General features: G+C 40.9%; 1 protein-coding gene across 3 annotated transcripts in view; it reads right to left on the bottom strand.

Moving 5' to 3' along the window:
• Positions 1–23,846, bottom strand: part of LOC139171859 (C-signal-like) — a 28,788-nt gene extending 4,942 nt beyond the window's left edge. The window contains exons 1-6 of one of the 3 annotated variants that reach the window (XM_070760317.1): positions 23,663–23,844; positions 19,841–19,892; positions 18,446–18,633; positions 17,849–18,007; positions 11,386–11,496; positions 6,907–9,355 (exon numbers count right to left, since the gene is read on the bottom strand). In XM_070760317.1, the coding sequence (XP_070616418.1) occupies positions 9,242–9,355; positions 11,386–11,496; positions 17,849–18,007; positions 18,446–18,633; positions 19,841–19,892; positions 23,663–23,806 (768 nt within the window). In that variant the 5' untranslated portion in view covers positions 23,807–23,844 and the 3' untranslated portion in view covers positions 6,907–9,241. Of the gene's footprint in view, positions 1–6,906; positions 9,520–11,385; positions 11,497–17,848; positions 18,008–18,445; positions 18,634–19,840; positions 19,893–23,662 lie in introns of those variants that run through there. The other 2 variants (XM_070760318.1, XM_070760319.1) reach the window with 2 other exon arrangements.

Here is a 23,846-nt window from a genome sequence, read left to right as displayed (position 1 = left end):
CCCAGGTGCAGAGGATGCTCCTCCTTGTCCAACAGCATGTTCACCACACCGTTCATGGCTACCATGGCGCCCACCGAAAAGAAGAAGAACCCACTCAGCTGTCTCACCCCGCCTGTCCGCCTTCTCTTCTGGGGTCAGAACAGCATGCAACTCGGAAAACACTCCCCATCCAGAGGAATCAATTGAGAAGGACCACGCATGTTCCCCAGGGTCAAAACGCCTTCCTGGCATTGCTCCGTGCCCCCCCCCCCAACGGGGCGCACCCCACTATTTGAGAATCAATGCCTACTCAAAAAGAGGATAAATCAGCACCTAAAAAACAATAACTTATTGGACCCAAATCAGCATGGCTTTACTGAAGGCAAATCATGTCAGACTAATCTCATTGATTTCTTTGACTATGTCACAAAGGTGTTGGATCAAGGTGGTGCCGTGGATATTGCCTATCTGGACTTCAGCAAAGCCTTTGATACGGTTCCACATAAAGAGCTGATAGATAAATTAGTGAAGATTGGACTTAATCCCTGGATAGTTCAATGGATTTGCAGCTGGCTGAAGCATAGACATCAGAGAGTTATTGTTAATGGTGAGTGTTCTGAGCAGAGACAGGTTACAAGCGGTGTGCCACAAGGGTCTGTTCTGGGTCCTATTCTTTTTAATATGTTTGTGAGTGACATAGGGGACGGTTTGGTAAGGGAAGGTTTGCCTATTTGCTGATGACTCTAAAGTGTACAATAGAGTTGATATTCCTGGAGGCGTCTGTAATATGGTAAATGATTCAGCTTTACTAGATAAATGGTCAAAGCAATGAAAACTGCAGTTTAATGTTTCCAAATGTAAAATAATGCACTTGGGGAAAAGGAATCCTCAATCTGAGTATTGTATTGGCAGTTCTGTGTTAGCAAAAACTTCAGAAGAGAAGGATTTAGGGTTAGTGATTTCTGACAGTCTCAAAATGGGTGAACAGTGCAGTCAGGCGGTAGGGAAAGCAAGTAGGATGCTTGGCTGCATAGCTAGAGGTATAACAAGCAGGAAGAGGGAGATTATGATCCCGCTATATAGAGTGCTGGTGAGACCACATTTGGAATACCGTGTTCAGTTCTGGAGACTTCACCTACAAAAAGATATTGACAAAATTGAACGGGTCCAAAGACGGGCTACAAGAATGGTGGAAGGTCTTAAGCATAAAACGTATCAGGAAAGACTTAATGAACCCAATCTGTATAGTCTGGAGGACAGAAGGAAAAGGGGGGACATGATCGAAACATTTAAATATGTTAAAGGGTTAAATAAGGTTCAGGAGGGAAGTGTTTTTAATAGGAAAGTGAACACAAGAACAAGGGGACACAATCTGAAGTTAGTTGGGGGAAAGATCAAAAGCAACATGAGAAAATATTATTTGACTGAAAGAATAGTAGATCCTTGGAACACACTTCCAGCAGACGTGGTTGATAAATCCACAGTAACTGAATTTAAACTTGCCTGGGATAAACATAGATCCATCCTAAGATAAAATACAGAAAATAGTATAAGGGCAGACTAGATGGATCATGAGGTCTTTTTCTGCCGTCAGTCTTCTATGTTTCTATGTTTATGCTAACATTCCCGTTGCATAACTCAATTCTTATAACTCAATTTTATAGCTTCCCAATAGAGAAGGTTTAAAAAAAAAAAAGATATCGTGCAAGGGCCCAGGGAAAATCACAAAAATGCATATTGTGAAAGGCAGAGAGAATGTATTAAGGCCCGGAAACAAAGCAGTCACTAAGAGAAGCATTACTTAGGCTTTGATGATCTTACGTCAACTCACCTTACAGACCTGCCAAGGTTGCAATTTGAGAACAGGTTGCAAACATACATTTTCATTGCAGGGAGGGGGAAAAAACAGATTGAAATATGGTTTAGAAAGGAAATTTAGATCTGAAGTTACTTCGCAAACATCAATGCATTTTTCAAGACTGAAGCTGAAAAGTATACGCGTTAGCATTAATTAGGGCCTGAAATGGAAGACCTTAATTTCTGAGGTTGACCCTCCCCTCTTCTGGACTAGAATGTTATTTTTTTTTCTCTCGTATTGCATCAGAGACACACAGACAAAAAAAAAAAATCTCATTTTTTTCCACCAGCGAAGCTGAGACTTTATGAAACAGATGTAACTTGAGAAATCCCAGATGTTAAAATGATGTTTAAAAAATAAGTCTGGCTTCAATTATATTTTAACCGGTTTGCATGACCAAACTCATCTCCCTGGTTACTTATTACATGGACAATGTAGAACAGAGGGGTGGGGTTATAAACATGCAATTTTGCTGACCATCTTGAAAGGAGTGGGCTTTCCTGTAGACTCTAGTCTGGAGCTGTTGCAGCTGGATAAGTTGACCAGTTTCGGGAATGAAGACCTCAAAGGGAAAGAGGAACACAGGTTTAATTTTGCACACAGGTTCAGAGTATTCACATGGCAAACTCTGAACCCCGGGTTCCCCCCAAGGCATGATTCTTATACCTTACACCAGTGTTTTTCAACTAGTGTGCCGCCAGACATGGTCAGGTGTGCCGCGAAGAAGGAAGCTCAGGTTCCAATCTCGCAACTTTTTGCTGAGAGCAAGAGAGAGAGAGAGAAAGAAAGCAAGAGAGAGAGAGAAAGAAAGCAAGAGAGAGAGAGAGAGAAAGCAAGAGAGAGAGAGAGAAAATGAGAGGAAGGGGGAGAGAGCGAGAGAAATGAGCAAAAAAGGGAGGGAAAAAAAGAGAAATGAGAAAATGATTGAGGCAGAGAATGAGAGGAAAGAGAGAGAAACAAAAAAGAGAGAGAAGTGACTCTTGATTTAAAGCATATGATAAAAAAGCACCCAAAGAATAAGAGAGAAAAAAAACCCAGCCCTCACTTAATTTTGGAAATGGTTCAAGAGTGTGTAAACACACACACACACAAGAGGGGCAGGAGACAGGGATGGAAAAAGAGAGGAGAGTGTCTTAGAGTGTCATTTTGTGTCATTTTGGTTGGTGGTGTGCCCCAGGATTTTGTAAATGTAAAAAATGTACCGTGGCTCAAAAAAGGTTGAAAATCACTGCCTTACACAATGGTGGGATGACCAAGGCGTGTCATCAATCTGCCAATAACAAGTTATATTTGAGAATACAGTGGTACCTCTACCCACAAACGCCTCTACTTACGAACTTTTCTAGATAGAACTGGTGCTCAAGATTTTTTTGCCTCTTCTCAAGAACCATTTTCTACTTACAAAGCCGAACCTCCGAAACTGTAACTGGAAAAAGCAGAGAGAAGCCTCCATGGGGCCTCTCTAGGAATTTCCTGGGAGGAAATTGGGCCAGAAAAGATGGGGAGAAGCCTCCGTGAGGCCTCTCTAGGAATCTCCTGGGAGCAAACAGGGCCAGAAAAGGCAGGGAGAAGCCTCCGTGGAGCCTCTTTAGGAATTTCCTGGGAGGAAACAGGGCCAGAAAAGGTGGGGAGAAGCCTCCATGGGACCTCTCTAGGAATCTCCTGGGAGGAAACAAGGCCTTCACCCTCCCTGTGGTTTCCCCAACCGCACACATTATTTGCTTTTACATTTATTCCTATGGGAATAATTGCTTCTGCTTACAAACATTTCTACTTAAGAACCTGGTCACGGAATGACATAGTTCCTTGCCTGTCCCAGGAAGCAAAAGGCATTTTTTAAAGGTGGCACAGCAGGTAGAGTGCTGTACTGCAGGCCACTGAAGCTGACTGTAGATCTGAAGGTCAGCGGTTCAAATCTCATCACCGACTCAAGGTTGACTCAGCCTTCCATCCTTCCAAGGTGCGTAAAATGAGGACCTGGATTGTGGAGGCAATAGGCTGGCTCTGTTAAAAAGTGCTATTGCTAACATGTTGTAAGCCACCCTGAGTCTAAGGAGAAGGGTGGCATAAAAATCGAATAAATATATAAATGAAGTAAGAAAAGGGGAGTCTAGTTACAGTTCCAAGAGATAATATTTTATATGTGCTTAATACATTGGAGAATATAGTGATTAATGTGAATCTTCGTCATTTTCCCCCTTGTGGAACTCCACCTAAATTTCACAATTTAAGTGGGGTTTCATAAATGAGTGGATTTTTGTCACCCAGATAATTGATCATGTAGTATTCCCAGAGAGCCAAAATTTGAGCATCAGCCTTCTTATCAACTAAAGCCCACTGCAACAATATCGCCAAAAAAGCTTCTAGAGTTGTTAACCTGATCCTACGCAGCTTCTGCTCAGGCAATCTCACACTACTCACAAGAGCCTACAAAACTTTTGCCAGACCCATCCTAGACTACTGCTCATCTGTCTGGAATCCATACCACATCTCAGACATCAGCACCCTTGAAAATGTCCAAAGATATTTCACCAGAAGAGCCCTTCACTCCTCCACTCGAAACAGAATATCCTACGAAAATAGACTAACAATCCTGGGCCTAGAAAGCCTAGAACTACGGCGCCTAAAACACGATTTGAGTATTGCCCACAAGATCATATGCTGCAACGTCCTACCGGTCAATGACTACTTCAGCTTCAACCGCAACAACACAAGAGCATGCAACAGATTCAAACTTAATACGAACTGCTCCAAACTTGACTGTAAAAAATAAGATTTCAACAATCGAGTTGTTGAAGCGTGGAACTCATTGCCGGACTCAATTGTGTCAACCCCTAACCCCCAACATTTCTCCCTTAGACTCTCCATGATTGACCTCTCCAGGTTCCTAAGAGGCCAGTAAGGGGCGTACATAAGTGCACTGGTGTGCCTTTCGTCCCCTGTCTAATTGTCTTTCCTTTCTCTCACTTATCATATATATTTTCTTTCTTTCATATATCCTCTCCTCTAAGTTCAGTTTTACCCTTATATATATTACTACAGGCCTATTTTTCTTCCTATGTGTTTGTGTATTGGACAAATGAATAAATAAAATAAGTAAATAATAAAGACAAATTGCTAGAAATGGGGAATGAAAATAGGGAGCACACTGGGCACAATAAGACAACCAACCCTGGCTACGTGTGATCATTGCCTGGTATTTTAGTATTCAAGGGTTTGTGAGTCGCAAATGACCCTTAGCTTCCAGGACAGCTTTCAAAGCATGGGGGGAGTGTGTGTGTGTGAATATGTAGCTCCTGGCTGAACATTAATTTATTAGATCCTGTGACAGCCAGCTTTGGGGCCCAGGGTCCAGCTGCTTGGAAAGATAAGTTCCTGGGTGGTGCCAAGTTCCCCATCTTTGGGTGGAAGATAACCCCCCAGGTTTTGCCAGCCACCACCCACCAATCCTCATTGAAGAAATTCCCATAAAGAGGCCAATTAAGGGAATCAATGCAGTTGATTAGTTAGTAACCTGGTTGTTAAATCAATCTGGCTTTCCCATTGACTTTGCTTCTCAGAAGGCGGCAAATGTTGATCACATGACCCAGTCAGCAAAGCAGTGGAAGTGATGTGCCGGTGCCTGGAGACTGTTGGGGCCTGGATGGGTGTCAACAGACTCAAACTCAACCCAGACAAGACGGAGTGGCTGTGGGTCTTGCCTCCCAAGGACAATTCCATCTGTCCATCCATTACCCTGGGGGGAGAATCATTGACCCCCTCAGAGAGGGTTCACAACTTGGGCATCCTCCTCGATCCACAGCTCACATTAGAGAAACATCTTTCGGCTGTGGCGAGGGGGGCGTTTGCCCAGGTTCGCCTGGTGCACCAGTTGCGATCCTATTTGGACCGGGGGTCACTGCTCACAGTCACTCATGCCCTCATCACCTCGAGGCTCGACTACTGTAACGCTCTCTACATGGGGCTACCTTTGAAAAATGTTCGGAAACTTCAGATCATGCAGAATGCAGTAGCGAGAGCAATCACGGGCTTTTCCAAATATGCCCATGTTACGCCAACACTCCGCAGTCTGCATTGGTTGCCGATCAGTTTCCGGTCACAATTCAAAGTGTTGGTTATGACCTATAAAGCCCTTCATGGCACCGGACCAGATTATCTCAGGGACTGCCTTCTGCTGCACGAATCCCAGCGACCAGTTAGGTCCCACAGAGTGGGCCTTCTATGGGTCCCTTCGACTAAGCAATGTCGTCTGGTGGGACCCAGGGGAAGAGCCTTCTCTGTGGTGGCTCCGACCCTCTGGAACCAGCTCTCCCCAAAGATTAGGATTGCCCCCACCCTCCGTGCCTTTTGGAAACTCCTTAAAACCCACCTGTGCCATCAGGCATGGGGGAATTGAAACATCTCCCCCTTGCCCATGTAGTTTCTGTGTATGATTCGATTGTGTGCTTGTTTTTTATATATTGGGGTTTCTTTTGGATTTTTTAACCTGAAACTGTAATTTAGATTGCTAAATATTAGATTTGTTACTATGTATTGTTTTTTTACCATTGTTGTGAGCCGCCCCGAGTCTGCGGAGAGGGGCGGCATACAAATCCAATAAATCTAATCTAATCTAATCTACCCTGTAATTACAGGCAGTTGAAACACACTGGCAGAACATATATATTTATAGGCCACCCTTCTCTTGACAGACAGGTTGGAAAAATTATTGCATTATGTCCAAAACTGCTTATCCAAAATGCTTACTGGACTTCAAAGACCAGTTATACATCACTCCTCCCATCACTATTGTAATTTTAAGGTGAAGGAACAGTCATACCTACATTATGAAAACCATAACACTGAATGATAATTACGCAATTTCCACAGATTACCGCTGGTAATTTCATTGGTTTTTCATCTTCATGGAATATATTTGGGAGATTTTCAAATATATTTCGTCCACATGGAAGTCCATTTAAATGTTCATTTGTAATTACACAAAGAAAAAAAAACATTTTTACACAATTTTTGGATAGTTTTACCCAGGTTTGGGAAGTGCTGTGCTAGGACAAAAAGAACCACCAGAATTTATGTTTATGTTTATTAGATTTGTATACTGCCCCTTTCCGTAGACTCGGGGCGGCTCACAACACAATAAAAACAGTTCATAACAAATGTAATAATTTACAATTTAAGATATTTTAAAAACCCCATTATTAAGCAGACATACATACAAGCATACCATACATAAATTGTATAGGCCCAGGGGAGATATTTCAGTTCCTCCATGCCTGACGACAAAGGTGGGTTTTAAGGAGTTTGCGAAAGGCGAGGAGGGTAGGGGCAGTTCTAATCTCTGGGGGGAGCTGGTTCCAGAGAGTTGGGGCCGCCACAGAGAAGGCTCTTCCCTTGGGGCCCACCAACCCACATTGTTTAGTTGACGGGACCCGGAGAAGGCCCACTCTGTGGGACCTAATCGGTCGCTGGGATTCTTGCGGCAGGAGGCGGTTTCGGAGATATTCTGGTCCAATGCCATGAAGGGCTTTATAGGTCATAACCAACACTTTGAATTGTGACCGTAAATTGATCGGCAACCAATGCAGACTGCGGAGTGTTGGAGTAACATGGGCATACCTAGGGAAGCCCATGACTGCTCTCGCATCAAGCTAGACCACTGGCTAGTTTTTTAAATTCTGGCAGTCCTTGACCTGCTAAGTAAAATTGCTCTTTGGACCAAAGAAGTAGAAGTTTAGCTTCTGGCAGGAGAAAAAATTGGCAAAGTTGACCTTGTTAAAGATTAATTTTGTTTTATAGGCTACTCTGAAACCATGAAGATACACCGAAGTCACCATTTAGAAATAGTTGCGCAAGAGAAATCATCATCTACAATGCAATTAAGGATTCTTGTTGCAGCCTGTCATAAACGCAGGGATTATAACTGAAGGACAATAAGATTGTGCAAGTCAATCAGGCTAAATTGATACAATAATCATTCACAATAGGCGGAGGCTCAATTTGTAGATTCTACCTCTGTATAAAATGTTTCTACTTGCAGAAATAAACTTGCATAACCTGGAGAAAGTTTCGGGACTCTGAAAGGCTGCTCAACCAGATTTAGAAGTATAGAATAACAGAGTTGGAAGAGGTTTTCTAGTTCAATCCCTGCTTAGGCAGGAGACCCTATACTACTTCAGACAAATTATTATCCAATCTCTTCTTTAAAACTTCTGGTGTTGGAGTATTCACAACTTCAGGAGACAAGTTATTCTACTGGTTAATTGTTCCAACTGTCAGGAAATTTCTCCTTAGATCTAAGTTGCTTCTCTCCTTGTTTAGTTTCCACCCATAGCTTCTTGTTCTACCCTCAGGGGCTTTGGAAAATAACTTGACTCCCTCTTCTTTGGGGCAACCACTGAAATATTGGAACATTGCTATCGTGTCTCGCCTGGTCCTTCTTTTCATTAAACTAGCCATGCCCAGTTCCTGCAACCGTTCTTCATATATTTTAGCCTCCAGTATAGAGGAAGTTCGGACCAGTTTGGACCAGTTTGCCCGAACCAATAGGACCCACTGTTGATGTCACAATGGATCACTTTGGTCAGTGCCAGTCCATGGGTGCTGCCACACATCATCATCATCATTATCATCATCATCATCACTATTATTATTATTATTATTATTATTATTATTATTATTATTATTATCTTCTGAGCATGCATAGAAGCCAAGTTTCCAGCAATGCGCATGTGTCACCATCTTGTTTCTTTTTGAGGGGAGATTTTTTTTATTTTTCAGCACTGCGCATGGACACATGTTCAAAGTGTGGATGACAAACCCACAACTATTTTAGACCTGAAGTTGATTCCAGCCAAAGATTTTATTTAGAATACAAAAACTTAAAACCTGGTCATCACTCTCTTAGTGAAAGTTTACATTTTGGTTGGTTGGTTGGTTGGTTGGTTGGTTGGTTGGTTGGTTGGTTGGTTGGTTGGTTGGTTGGTTGGTTGGTTGGTTGGTTGGTTGGATGGATGGATGATTGGATCATTGGATGGTTGCAAGGTTGGTTGTTTGGTTTTATCATTGGTTGGTTGTTTGTTTGGTTGGATGGTTGGATGGATGGATGATTGGTTTGTTGGTTGTTGGTTGGACGGATGGATGATTGGATGGTTGGTTGAATGGTTGGAAGAATGGATGGATGGATGGATGATTGGATGATTGGAATGTTGGATGGTTGGTTGGTTGATTAAATATATTTCTATACCATCAAAATCACAACTATGCTGACAACGTACAGCAAATGAAATATAAATCATACATGATACAAACATTAAAAACACAACAGTGATACAAAATACAATTTAAAAAGATAAATATACGGTACCCAACACCTTTTTTTTTCTTGGTGGAAAGTACAAGCACATCTCACCAAGTGAGTGTGTTGCCTTCCCAGTCGAGAAAGGCCCCATTGGAGGCTGATGATAAATTAACAAGCACATTGAGGATGCCTCGCACACTGTTTTGCACAGTCACAGGAGCCTGGGAGAGAAAGAGAGGCAGGATTATTATCCTCAGGGAAGAAACCTTGAGCCCTGTGCTCCCACCCATCCATTCTCCCCCTCTGGCTAAAATAACAGGAACAAAAGGATGCCTGTTACAGTCACTGTATAGCATAGCCATCCTGAGTCTTGGGAAAAAGCAGCCTAGAAATCAAATCAAATCAAAACAAATCAATTAAATCAACCAATCAATCAATAAACAAACAAATAACAATAGCAGTAGCAATAGAAGAAACATAGAAACATAGAAGATTGACGGCAGGAAAAGACCTCCTGGTCCATCTAGCCTGCCCTTATACTATTTCCTGTATTTTATCTTAGGATAGATATATGTTTATCTCAGGCATGTTTAAATTCAATTACTGTGGATTTACCAACTGCCTCTGCTGGAAGTTTGTTCCAAGCATCTACTACTCTTTCAGTAAAAAAAATAGCAATAGCAATACCACTTAGATTTACAGCCCTCTCTAAGTGGTTTACAGAGTCAGCCTATCATCCCCCAACAATCTGGGTCCTCATTTTACCCACCTCGAAAGGATGGAAGGCTGAGTCAACCTTGAGCCTGGTGAGATTTGAACTGGTGAACTACAGCCAGCGGTCATCAGAGGCAGCTTGCAATACAGCACTCTAACCACTGAGCCACCAAGGCTCTTAATAAATAAATAAAGTTGTGCTTCTGAATTTTGGCAACTTTTGGATGCATGGACTTCAAGCCCCAGAATTCTCCAGCCGAACTCAGTGTTGGTCCAGGGTTGAGATGTATACTGAGGGTACCTGACCCCAAAGTGATGGATGACATCATTTAACATGATAGATGACCTCACCTTACATGTAAATAGAAACATAGAAACATAGAAGACTGACGGCAGAAAAAGACCTCTAGTCTGCCCTTATACTATTTCCTGTATTTTATCTTAGGGTGGATATATGTTTATCCCAGGCATGTTTCAATTCAGTTCCTGTGGATTGACCAACCACGTCTGCTGGAAGTTTGTTCCAAGGATTTACTACTCTTTCAGTAAAATAATATTTTCTCATGTTGCTTTTGATCTTTCCCCCAACTAACTTCAGATTGCGTCCCCTTGTTCTTGTGTTCACTTTCCTATTAAAAACACTTCCCTCCTGGACCTTATTTAACCCTTTAACATATTTAAATGTTTCGATCATGTCCCCCCTTTTCCTTCTGTCCTCCAGACTATACAGATTGAGTTCATCAAGTCTTTCCTGATACGTTTTATGCTTAAGACCTTCCACCATTCTTGTAGCCCGTCTTTGGACCCGTTCAATTTTGTCAATATCTTTTTGTAGGTGCGGTCTCCAGAATTGAACACAGTATTCCAAATGTGGTCTCACCAGCACTCTATATAGCGGGATCATAATCTCCCTCTACCTGCTTGTTATACCTCTAGCTATGCAGCCAAGCATCCTACTTGCTTTCCCTACCGCCTGACTGCACTGTTCACCCATTTTGAGACTGTCAGAAATCACTACCCCTAAATCCTTCTCTTCTGAAGTTTTTGCTAACACAGAACTGCCAATACAATACTCAGATTGAGGATTCCTTTTCCCCAAGTGCATTATTTTACCTTTGGAAACATTAAACTGCAGTTTCCATTGCTTTGACCATTTATCTAGTAAAGCTAAATCATTTACCATATTACAGGAATATCAACCCTATTGCACCCTTTAGAGTCATCGGCAAATAGGCAAACCTTCCCTTACCAAACCGTCCCCTATGTCACTCACAAACATATTAAAAAGAATAGGACCCAGAACAGACTCTTGTGGCACACCGCTTGTAACCTGTCACCAGTCCCAAAGAAGAACCATCCCAAAATGGTGCCACCCCCACCCCTGATACTAAAATTGGTTCAAAAGGATCTTATGGTCCACAGAATGAAAAGCTATTGAAGATCAAAGAGCAATGAGATGGACACACTACCCCATCTCATCTCTAACATGGCATCAATGTTGTCTCTGTAATAAACCCTTTTGCATTCTTTATGGTACCTGTTCCGTTCCCATGTCTGTTTTCACCCAGCCGGGATGGATTACAGTACATAAGATCCCCTCTTCTTCTAGTTCCAAAGCGAAACAGACGGTCACCATGTTCAAAGCAGCCTGCAAGGGGAAAAAAATTAAACTCTTAAAAAAAAAAACTTTATTCATTATATACATTAAAAAAGAAAATAGACAAAACAACAATACAATATTTACAGAATGTATATGCATAGAAATCTGTAAAGAGAAAAAGAGAGTGTTCTGTCTGGGTCCCCCCAGACGCCAACACCAACCAAAAAGAGTAGCCAGACACAATGGTAAAAAGCAAAGGCAGTTTATATAATTCAAAGCAATCACAGGTAACAAAAACTGTTCTTACAGATAGGAACACGATGAAGCTTCACAGAGGTTTCACGAAGGCCAGGCAATAAAACAGGATTCTTGCTGGCAAAAACAACGCTGGAGATAATAAAACCCACGCCTCCCCCAAGTCTTCCAGACTTCTAGGCCACAAGCCAAGATCAGAGACGCCGAGGATCGAAGCAAGGTCACAGGACTCCCAATTGATAACTCTCCACAAGTCTGTAAGGGCGGGCCTGCCTTTTCAACCCTGCTGAGGAGAACCACACCCAAACCCAGCTGTTGCCAATTCAGGGATGGAAATACCTTTCTAATTGGCCCCGTCTTTGAGCTGCTTGTCGCTGCCTCATGTCTATTATAGCCTGTGCGTCTTCATCCAATGAATCCAGGCTACTAGCTGGGGAGAGCTCCCTCCTCCCTGACGTTCCTCTCCCCCGTCTGCCTGGTCCTCCCCCTCCTGTTCACTGTCCTCCTCCTCTGGGCATGGATCCGGCAGAGATCCAGCTGGTCCCTGAGGAGCCTCAGGCTGAATCACAACAGAGAGTAAGAAAGAGAATACAGTAGTACCTCTAGTGTTCTGTCTGGGTTTTCCCAGACCTCAACACCAACTGAAAAAACATCCAGACACTCTGGTAAAAGCCAAAAGTATTTTATAGCTGGAAAAAATAAGCACAAAGGAAAACCTGTCTTCACAACAGACAGGCTATAATACGTTACAGCAGGGTCCTGATGTCCAGTCAATACCACAAGCTTCTTGCTGGCACCCCCCCCCCCAAGGTTTCAATAGTCCAAGGCACAAACCAGGATTGTAAGCCACCAAAGTTCACAGACAGGTCTCACGAATCTCCAAGATAAAACTCCACAAGCCAGGAAGGGTGGGTCCGCCTTTTATCCTTTCCCAAGAGCACCACACCCAAACCCAGCTGTGACCTCTAATGCTGGAAATACTTAGCCAATTGAGTCCGTCTCTGATTAGCTCTCCTTTGTCGCATATCTATGATGTCTTGAGCATTTTCCCCTAAGGAATCCAGGCTGCTTGCTGGGGAGAGCTCCCCCTGGTGGGACTCTGGCTGTCCTTCTTCTCCAGCCTGGGATTCCTCCTCCTCGTCTGTCTGCACCTCCTGTTCCTCAGCCTCTCCCTCTGAGCTGGAAACCGACAGAAGGTCAGCCGTTCCCGGAGGGGCCTCAGACGGAACCACAACACTCTAGATACGAGTTTAATTCGTTCCAGAACGGAGCTCGTATGTCGAACAACTCGTATCTGGAACAAATGGCTTTAGACTTTGTTTTTCCCCTCCGAGATAACCAGAAGCAAGGATTCTTGCGCCACCTAGTGAACGCTCGGCTCGTATTCTGACTTTGAGCTCGGGTCTCGAAAAGAAATTTCTCTCCCCTCGTGGCTCGTAACTTGGAGCAGCTCGTCTCTAGAGGTACTACTGTAATAACATATATATAACAAAAATAAAGCATTATGCTTTACACATGGGTTATTTTCGTATCAGAGCTTAATATTTACACCTGCTAAGTGGCAGGATAATTGATTTTGCAGGTTATTCATTTATAGCAGTGTTTTTCCTTTGTTAATTGTTGCACGTACATCTTATTGACTTTTCCGTTAACATATCCGTTTCTATGAGATTATTTTCATTTCCTCTGTGGTACAATAGTGCCTTGTAATGACAATATTTCCTCTTAATAACAATTTAATTTTCCTCTCTAAATTTGATAACTTGAACAACTTTATTGTTATTCTCATTGTTCTTTTATTTTATTTTATTTTTAGCAATCCAAATATACCACCTGCCCCAAGTTTTGTGGAATTCTTTAATATCTTTGTCCTGTAGTTCGTATGTAAGCTTTGTCATTTCTTTTTTTAAAAAAATATTTTCTTTATTAAGCTTTCACATATAATTCAAATCACACATTATTCTGTTTTACAGATTATAAACCCTCTCTATTAACATTCTTATAGTAGATTTTTACCTGTTACATTCCATTATATACATTATATTTCATACTTTTATATTCTAATATTTATTACGGTCATTAACTGGTAAATAAAACTTTTTACAAGGTAGCTGTAGATTGTTTCAATTGTACTATTGCTTCATATTATATTATTTCTATATTCTCTTTTGAACCCATTCATGCCATTTTTGCCATGTTCGTTTTGATTCCGTGATTTTGTTTCCCTTAATTGAGTTAGTGAGTTCGTCCATCTCCATGCATGTATATATCTTATCTATAATTAATTCTTCCATTGGGGTCTGGTCATTTTTCCAGAGTTGTGCTATCGCAATTCTTGTTGCAGTGTTTATATGTGTTGTAAGAAGCATTGTTTGTTTTGAGTAGTGTTTTCTCCAAACTCCTAATGGCATAGCTTCCGGGGTGAATTCTATTTCCTCTTTTGTAATCTCTGAAAGCCAAGTATGAGTTGTTTTCCAGATATTTTGTATCATAGGACATGACCACCACATATGGAAAAAAGTCATTTCTACAACCTCATATATTTTGGTTATTAAATTAAACATTGTTGGGACGATTTCCTGTTTCCAAATTTGCGCATATATAATTCTTGCCGCGGTCGTTACATGTAGGATTAGATGCCTGTCATTTATTGTAACTTTATGTCTAATTATTCCAAGAAGAAAGAGTTCCGGTTTTAAGATCAGCTCTTCAATCTTTTCTTTCTTTTGAAACCTCTCTGCTCAGATGCCCTGACCAGAAGTGAGTTCCTCCCAGTTCGCATTGGGGGGCGTTTGCCCAGGTTCGCCTGGTGCACCAGTTGTGGCCCTATTTGGACCGGGAGTCACTGCTCACAGTCACTCATGCCCTCATCACCTCGAGGCTCAACTACTGTAATGCTCTCTACATGGGGCTGCCTCTGAAAAGTGTTCGGAAACTTCAGATCATGCAGAATGCAGCTGCGAGAGCAATCATGGGCTTTCCCAGAAATGCCCATGTAATACCAACACTCCGCAGTCTGCATTGGTTGCCGATCAATTTCCAGTCACAATTCAAAGTGTTGGTCATCACCTATAAAGCCCTTCATGTCACCGGAACAGGGTATCTACGAGACTGCCTTCTGCCGCACGAATCCCAGCGACCGGTTAGGTCCCACAGAGTGGGCCTTCTCCGGGTCCCATCAACAAAACAATGTCGTATGGCGGGGCCCAGGGGAAGAGCCTTCTCTGTGGCGGCCCCGGCCCTCTGGAACCAACTCCCCCCGGAGATTAGAATTGCCCCCACCCTCCTCGCCTTTCGCAAGCTCCTAAAAACCCACCTCTGCCATCAGGCATGGGGGAATTGAGATATTCTTTCCCCCTAAGCCTTTACAATTTATGCATGGTATGATTGTTTGTATGTATGTATGTATGTTTGGTTTTAGAATTAAGGGTTTTTTAGCTGTTTTGTATTGGATTTACATGCTGTTTTTATTCTGTTGTTAGCCGCCCCGAGTCTACGGAGAGGGGCGGCATACAAATCCAATAAAATGAAATGAAATGAAATTGGTTCTGTAGAACAGGTAGCAAACCACTAGTAACATCATGGTGATGACACAGAATCAGTTCTGCTGGTGCTGGTCCATGGCCACCGCCATCTTTTTAAAAAAAAATATTAATTCTTTGCTTTTTCTTCTGTGCACGTGCAGAAGCCAAGTTTCTAGCACTGCATAGGTGTTATCATCTTGGTTTTGGCTTTTGGGGGGAGGGATTTTTTTGGGTTTTTTGCAGCCATCTGTTATTATGATTATCTGGCGCTGTCCAAGGTCATGCTATTCTCCTTTTTTGTCCATTAGTTGGCAGTATTGTACTCTAGGACTCAGTAAATTTACTTTCAGTTTTAACTTTCAATAAACCATTTGAAAAAGAAAAACATATAAAATAAAATTTTAAAAAATCCCAATTCGAGATTTTTTCCTAAAACATCGTTTTCATCATTTTTGGTCTCTAATTGTCCGCCGCTGTGATTTGTGTGAAGCGGTAACAATTTTTCTACTCTGCTTCACTTTTCTCCAAACTTTTTTCCAAATTTTTCCTTAATGGAGAGCCGCTTTAAAAATAGGGTTGTTGTTTACAAGACCAAAACAAAAATAGCTCACCCAGATCAGTAATGGGTTGTTGCCCCCACAGGGAGGAATGTAGTGGGGGTAGTAAGTTTATGTACGATTTATTGAATACTTAATAGTTTTTTTTGTTGTCCTTCCTTCTCTAGTACCTTAGTATGATCCTTACTTATTTTTAAAATAGGAAATTATTAAATAGTATGTTTTTACCAATAAACGCTTTAATAATTTTAATCGTTATCTGTTGTGGTTAGCTCTGGCCCAGCTCATGCCCCCAGCAATGTGCAGATGGATGTGGGGGAAACATCCACATGCCGCAGGCCTGTTTTGCTTCCAGTAGAATCTGCCGACGAAGCCTCCTCTGACCAAGGAAGCGTGAGTGACAGGGAAGAGGGGAGTTTGGCAGACAGCCCAGGAGGAGATCAATCATCTGTATCATCCCTGGATTCTGAACAAGAATTAATGACACATCCACACATGCATAGAGTGATGCATAGGAGACAACAACTGAAGGATTATTACAAGAGAAAATGAGGCCACCTGTGGTTGGGTGGGGCTGCTGTAATTAGTGCCACAGATAAAAGTGCAGCCTGGTGTGTTAGCCTCATGGCAGTTTATCTGATTCATTGTTTCGTCAAGATTATGGTTTTTTGTTGTTCAGGATTGTGTGTGTGGACTCTCTGGATTTTAGAATTGGACTCAATTTCCCAGTTATTGGGTGAGCAATTGGATTGCATTTCACCTGTGCCTTGTGTGTACCAGAAAATCCCTTTGACATTTAAAAAGGGAGCTTTTTCTGTTTTTCTGTTTATAAAAACTTTTGGGTTTTCCTCTTATCGTGTGGTGTGTGTCTTCCTGGACTAATTACCCTGTAATTATGGGCAGTTGAAACACGCTAGCAGAACATTATCTAGAATTAAATTTTTATAGCAATTAAAGAAAATTGAGCTACTTGCCTAAATTGTTATGATACTTAACCTTGTGGGTTCAGTACAAAGCCTTAAAATGTTACTGTGTTCCTCAACAAATAATGCTATCATTTGTCCTTTTTGTGGCTATTCAAATAATGTGACTTAATCAACTGAAAAAGAATCCAAGCACCTAGTTGAAAACATATCTTGGTCGGTAAGCCACTCCCACCCAGTCACATGACCTTTAAGTCACCACTTGGTCACATGATTGTCAAGCCACTCCCACCTGGTCAGATGGCCCACAAGCCACTCCTACCTGGTCAGATGGCCCACAAGCCACTCCTACCTGGTCGCATCTTATTCAGAGAGAATAACAATGAAAGAGCTTGCAAGCCAGTAAGAGCTAGGAACATCATTAGCTCCTGGAAAGAAACATTAGTAGCAAGTAGAACAATGAAAAAAATCCTGCAAAGTCTTAGAGTTTGGAAAACATTATTTGCAGAGAGTAACAATGAAAGAGCTTGCAGGCTGGTATGAAGTTTGGGAACATTGTTAGCACCTGTTTAGGGCTGGAAAGAAGCATTCAGAATAAGTAGAGAATGAAAAAAAACCCTTCAAAAACAGTGTTTGGAAAACATTATTTGCAGAGAGTAATAATGAAAGAGCTTGCAAGCTGGTAAGAGCTGGGAACATCGTTAGCACCTGGTTATGGCTGGAAAGAAACTTATTCAAAGCAAGTTAGAGCAATGAAAAAGCCCCTGCAAAGACTTAGGGCTTGGAAAACATTATTGACAGAGAGAAACAATGAAAGAGCTGGGAGATCATTAGCAGCTAGTTAGGGCTGGAAAAAAGCTACATTCAGAGTATAAGATGCACCCAAATTATGAACCTCTTTTAGGGAGGAAAAAGGTGTGACTTATACTACAAAAAATACGGTGTTGAATGAATACATGAATGAATGAATGGATGGATGGATGGATGAATCGATGAATCAATGAATCAATGAAACAATGAATAAAAATGTTCCCACAAACAGACAAGATCTGGTAGACTGGACACATAGACATGTCCTGCTATCTCACCAGTTAATTCTTCTGAATTGAAGGAATAATCTGACCCTCCACGCAAAACCTACCTTGCTTGCACGATAAGGGTACATCGGTGCCTTTATGACTTCAAAGCCCCGTTCAATGGAGGCCAACTTGGAGGTTATATTGATGATAGCTGCCCTCTGACAGCTCATGTCCTTTACGGCTGCCTCTCGAGCAGCTTTCTTCAGCAGAGGCAGAAATTCCTGAAGGAAACGAGGTGGATTAAGGTGTGAAATAAGAACACAATTACCCAGGAACTGGACGGCTAGTATCGGAATCATTTCCTTATCTCTAAGATATTACCCATTGTTTTTTTGTTGACTAAGGCTACCTTTGCTTCTGGTTTTCTGTGCAAAAAAAAGGAGGAGAGAATATACACTTCTAAGTTAGTTATACTATATACTATTTCATTCTATCTTGTAGTTAATTGTTAATACCATTTTTAAAATTCCACCAATCATATACCTTGTCCCATATTTTATAACCTTTTGTTTCAGTTTGATTATTTAAACGTTTGGTCATCATATCTAGTTCTGCACATTCTATAATTTTTTTAAATACTTCAGTGTCTTTTGGTATTGTCTTTTCTTTCCATTTCTGTGCAAATACTATTCGAGCCGTGAAGACAATGATCCTCTTACCTTAGCCACGAGGATGGGCCCTACCACGTTGGTGTTAAAAGCAGACAGCATCTCTTGCTGCTCCACTGTTTCCAGAGTGGCATAGGAATTCACACCGGCATTATTGATCAGGAGGTTTAAGCCTTTACCATGTAGAAGAGACCCAACCGCTAAAGCAGCTGCCTTCACGCTGGACTGATCCTCCACCTCTTCCGTGTATACATGAAAAGAAAGAGGAGATCTTTATCAGAGAAGCCAGAAGCTGTTGTGGGGCCTGGAGCAGTGGTTTCCAACCTCGGCCACTTTATGACTTGTGGACTTCAGCTCCCAGAATTCCTCAGCCAACCCTAGCTGAGGAATTCTGGGAGTTGAAGTCCACAAGTCATAAGGGGGTCACGGTTGGAGACCCCTGGCCTAGAGGATTGTGGGTCAGCAATGGGGAAGAATCAAATTTCAATTGTTCTAGCTGGTGCCTACATGATACTTTGCAGAGACAGTCTTTCACAACCATTTGTTTAGAATAGAATAGAATAGAATAGAATTTTTATTGGCCAAGTGTGATTGGACACACAAGGAATTTGTCTTGGTGCATATGCTCTCAGCGTACATAAAATAAAATATACATTTGTCAAGAATCATGTGGTACGACATTTAATGATTGTCACAGGGGTCAAATAAGCAATGAAGAAGCAATATTAATAAAAATCTTAGGATATAAGCAACAAGTTACAGTCATACAGTCAACATGGGAGGAAATGGGTGAAAGGAATGATGAGAAAAACTAGTAGAATAGAAGTGCAGATTTAGTAGAAAGTCTGACAGTGTTGAGGGAATTATTTGTTTAGCAGAGTGATGGCGGTCGAAAAAAACTGTTCTTGTGTCTAGTTGTCTTGGTGTGCAGTGCTCTGTAGCGACATTTTGAGGGTAGGAGTTGAAACAATTTGTGTCCACGATGCGAGGGGTCAGTAAATAGAATAGAATAGAATAGAATAGAATAGAATGCAGAATTAGAGAGGAGTGGAATGGAATGGAATGGAACGGAACGGAACGGAATATAATTCTTTATTGGTCAAGTGTGATTGGACACACAAGGAATTTTCATTGGTGCATATACTCTCACTGTACATAAAAGTTACTAACTTAACAACTGCAGTGATTTCCTTAACAACTCTGTTAAGAAAGGTCATAAAATGGGGCAAAACTCACTTAATAACTTCCTTGCTTAGCAACAGAAATTTTGGGGTTAATGGCAGGAGTAAATCGAGCATTACCCGCACCGAGATACAAACGTTTGAAAGCTAAAATACACATACAGCACAGTCAAACTGTCCATAGTCCACGTAGATTTCTCAATGGATTTTTTTTTAAAAGATAGAGGTCAAATTGGAACAGAAAAGAAATGGAAAGCTCTCTTACCCAGCTGGATGATGTGGACGTTGGAATGCTTGCTAGCGAGATCCTTCAGGGCCTGGAATTAAGAAGAAGAAGTCAAGAGAATAGAATAGAATAGTATAGAATAGAATAGAATTTTTATTGGCCAAGTGTGATTGGACACACAACGAATTTGTCTTGGTGCATATGCTCTCAACGTACATAAAATAAAATATACATTTGTCAAGAATCATGTGGTACAACACTTAATGATTGTCATAGGGGTGAAATAAGCAATGAAGAAGCAATATTAATAAAAATCTTAGGATATAAGCAACAAGTTACAGTCATACAGTCAACATGGGAGGAAATGGGTGAAAGGAATGATGAGAAAAACTAGTAGAATAGAAGTGCAGATTTGGTAGAAAGTCTGACAGTGTTGAGGGAATTATTTGTTTAGTAGAGTGATGGCGTTCGGAAAAAAACTGTTCTTGTGTCTAGTTGTCTTGGTGTGCAGTGCTCTGTAGCGACGTTTTGAGGGTAGGAGTTGAAACAATTTGTGTCCAGGATGCGAGGGGTCAGTAAATATTTTACCCGCCCTCTTTTTGACTCGAGAAGAAGATCCAAGGAGCAATGGGAAACATTTGCTTCCTATCCTTGGCTCCCATGGAACTTTCTCCCAAGACATTCTAATTGTTCTTCGATCTCTTTTATTTAAACAAGATTGTATTTTAAAAAAAATATTCTAAGGTTTTCAACAAAAACAATATAAATTTTCCACTGAACATAAAAAGGAACGGAGGATAGTGAAAAAGAAATAAAGTCAAAGAAGTCAAAAAGAGAGAAGAAAACATATCCAAGAATTGTCTTCTGATCTTAAAAGAGGCTATATCTACATTTTTTAATTTTATGTCCTCTAAGATTACATCGTAATTTCCTTCTTTCCTTAATCTACCCTTTTTAGCCATTGAATCCATAAATCACCAGTTCGTTCTTCTTCTTCTTCTTCTTCTTCTTCTTCTTCTTCTTCTTCTTCTTCTTCTTCTTCTTCTTCTTCCTCTTCCTCTTCTTCCTCTTCTCCTTCTTCCTCCTCCCCTTCCCCCTTCCCTCTCTCTTTCTCCTTCCTCTTCCTCTTCTGCCTCCTTCCTTTTGTTTGTTCAGAAAAAAGTGTCAAAAAGTTGAAACCATGACTGTATTTCTAAAAATAATTCATTCTGAATAACTATTATTTATTTTATTTCTTTATTAATTGGATTGATATGTCACCCCTCTGCAAGGACTTGGAGCTGAGTCCAAGTTAGAGTTGTGCAAAAAAAAATTAGAGTTAGAGTTTCATTTTATTCATTCATTCATTCATTTATTTGTGAAACAATTATAGGATGATAATTTGTGCAAATAAACATTACATAGGGAACGATAAAAAGTAATGATAGAAGACAGTAGAATATTAAGACAGGGACAGTAGGCAAAATGGTGCAAAAAAAAGAAGAGACTTATCTAGGTTTTCTCTTTCTCTGCCTGTTTTATGTCTTATGTCAGTGAATATGAGGTGATTTAAAAACAAGCCTAGACAAGTAGGCTTTGAAGAGTGGCAAAGCTTCTAATTTTGCTTTCTGGTTCCTGTCGCCCTTCCAGGGAGCCTGTGGCTGGCAGCTGTATGAGATTCCCTGGTTTTTTGAGGGCCTGGATCACGTGCAACCCATCATCTCAAGACAACAATGACGTCCAAAGCAATGCTTCAAAAACAAGTGACAATGTTCTCTTGTCTTTCAATATCCAGTGAACAAATTTGTACTCTGCCTAATGTTCCTGTGAAACATTGTCATGTCCATGTGACTCTCACCCCATCTCACTTCTGAGTCACCCAATCGTAATCCATTTTAGAGCTGTAGTTCAGGTAATTGTTTTGCTATTTCAATCTCCTCCAGCAGATAATGGCATCTGTCCCACAGTAATTGCTAGCAAGATAGCGTTTCCCACGGTATCCTGGCTAACTTGTCGAATTCCCTCTGTAAGGCGGCTTATGCAAATGTTATTGGTCTTCAAACTTGGCAACTTTAAATAAGGTGACCAATATTTTTACAATGAAAAGGAGGATGAAAAAAATGTAAGAAAAATATACAATGTAAGTAAATGAAACATTTATGTCATTATGAATAAATAAATTTAATCATTAAAACTAAAACTTTAATAAAACTTTTATCGCTTTTAAATAAAACTTAAAAATTTTACTGAAAGAGTAATAGATGCTTGGAACAAACGTCCAGCAGACAGTAACTGAATGTAAACATGCCTGGGATAAACATATATCCATCCTAAAATAAAATACAGGAAATAGTATAAGGGCAGACTAGATGGACCATGAGGTCTTATTCTGCTGTCAATCTTCTATATTTCTATGTTTCTAACTAAAACCTTAATAACAAAAGCGATAAAACTTTTATCGCTTTTAAGTAAAACTTAAAAATTTTACTGAAAGAGTAATAGATGCTTGGAACAAACGTCCAGCAGACAGTAACTGAATTTAAACATGTCTGGGATAAACATATATCCATCCTAAGATAAAATACAGGAAATAGTATAAGGGCAGACTAGATGGACCATGAGGTCTTTTTCTGCCGTCAATCTTCTATGTTTCTATGTTTCTAACTTTACTAAATCTATATTTAAATTATTTCTCACTTGAAAACAGGGTTGTATAAAATTGAATTAGTGAATTCATAAAACGTGAATTGTACTTGCCTGATTATAATATTCACTGAGAAAGAAATCATTTTGTGTTTCTGTTAGAAGTAAACACGGAGTATAATAAAGAGGCAGGTGTGAGACACGTGAAGTTCTCCTGTGCCCTGCGCATGCGTTTCATAATTGCGTCTTTCCGAACTGTACCATCACATGACATGTAACAATTCAGCGTGGCATCTCTGAATACAGAGATTAACAGATTAGTTTTAAATATATCGAAAAGGAGGACAGGCTGGAAGACACTTTTCGAGGAAGGCCAGAACCTACAAAAGAAGGGCTGTCTTCCCTAAAGGAGGACGATTGGTCACCTTAGAAACATAGAAGACTGATGGCAGAAAAAGACCTCATGGTCCATCTAGTCTGCCCTTATACTAATTCCTGTATTTTATCTTACAATGGATATATGTTTATCCCAGGCATGTTTAAATTCAGTTACTGTGGATTTACCAACCACGTCTGCTCATGGACTTCAACTCCCAGAATTCTCCAGCCAGCATAGCTGGTTGGAGTTGAAGTCCACAAGTCTTAAAGTTGCCAAGTTTGGGGACTCCTGTTTTAAAGGCTAAGCGAATGCCCTTGTTTTTTTTCTGGTTTTTTTTAAGGCGTTTCTGCTTCTCTTGTTTTATTTTAAGCTATATATCCTACTTCTCTGGAGGGAGAAACATCTGCATAGGTTCTGCTATCTTCTGTAGCTTTAGCCCTGCAGCAATATTAAGATAACTACAGGTGATAGACAAGCAGCCACCTGCGTCACCTTCCTCAAGAACGTAAAGCAAAGTTGCTTTGATAGACTTCACCGTCCATCTAGTTTATACTATATCCTGTATTTTTTCTTAGGATAGATAAATATAGATAGATAGGCATGTTAAATTCAGTTACTGTGGATTTACCAACCACGTCTGCTGGAAGTTTGTTCCAAGCATCTACTACTCTTTCAGTAAAATAATATTTTCTCTCGTTGCTTCTGATCTTCCCCCCAACTAACCTCAGATTGTGCTCCCTTGTTCTTGGGTACACTTTCCTATTAAAAACACCTCCTTCCTGAACCTTGTTTAAACCTTTAACATAAAAGCAACAGCATGCTTTTCCCCTGTCCTTCGAGCATAATATCTTTCTACAAACCTTCCCTCTGGGTCCAGTTGGGGTCCGGCAGGTTGCAAAGATATGTTCTGGAGGCTCATCCATCTTCACCAGCTGTTGGATCAGTTCCAACCCAATCCCCCGGTTGGAACCGGTCACCAATATGCTACGAGCTAACGGAGCCATCCTTTCGCTGAACTCTTACTTTTTTGCACTGCCTGGACTT

This window comes from Erythrolamprus reginae, chromosome 9, assembly GCF_031021105.1.
Source record: "Erythrolamprus reginae isolate rEryReg1 chromosome 9, rEryReg1.hap1, whole genome shotgun sequence".
NCBI classification, from domain to species: domain Eukaryota; kingdom Metazoa; phylum Chordata; class Lepidosauria; order Squamata; family Dipsadidae; genus Erythrolamprus; species Erythrolamprus reginae.
The sequence above is the reverse complement of the archived record's forward strand: the minus strand, read 5'-3'. Positions and strand labels throughout refer to the sequence as shown.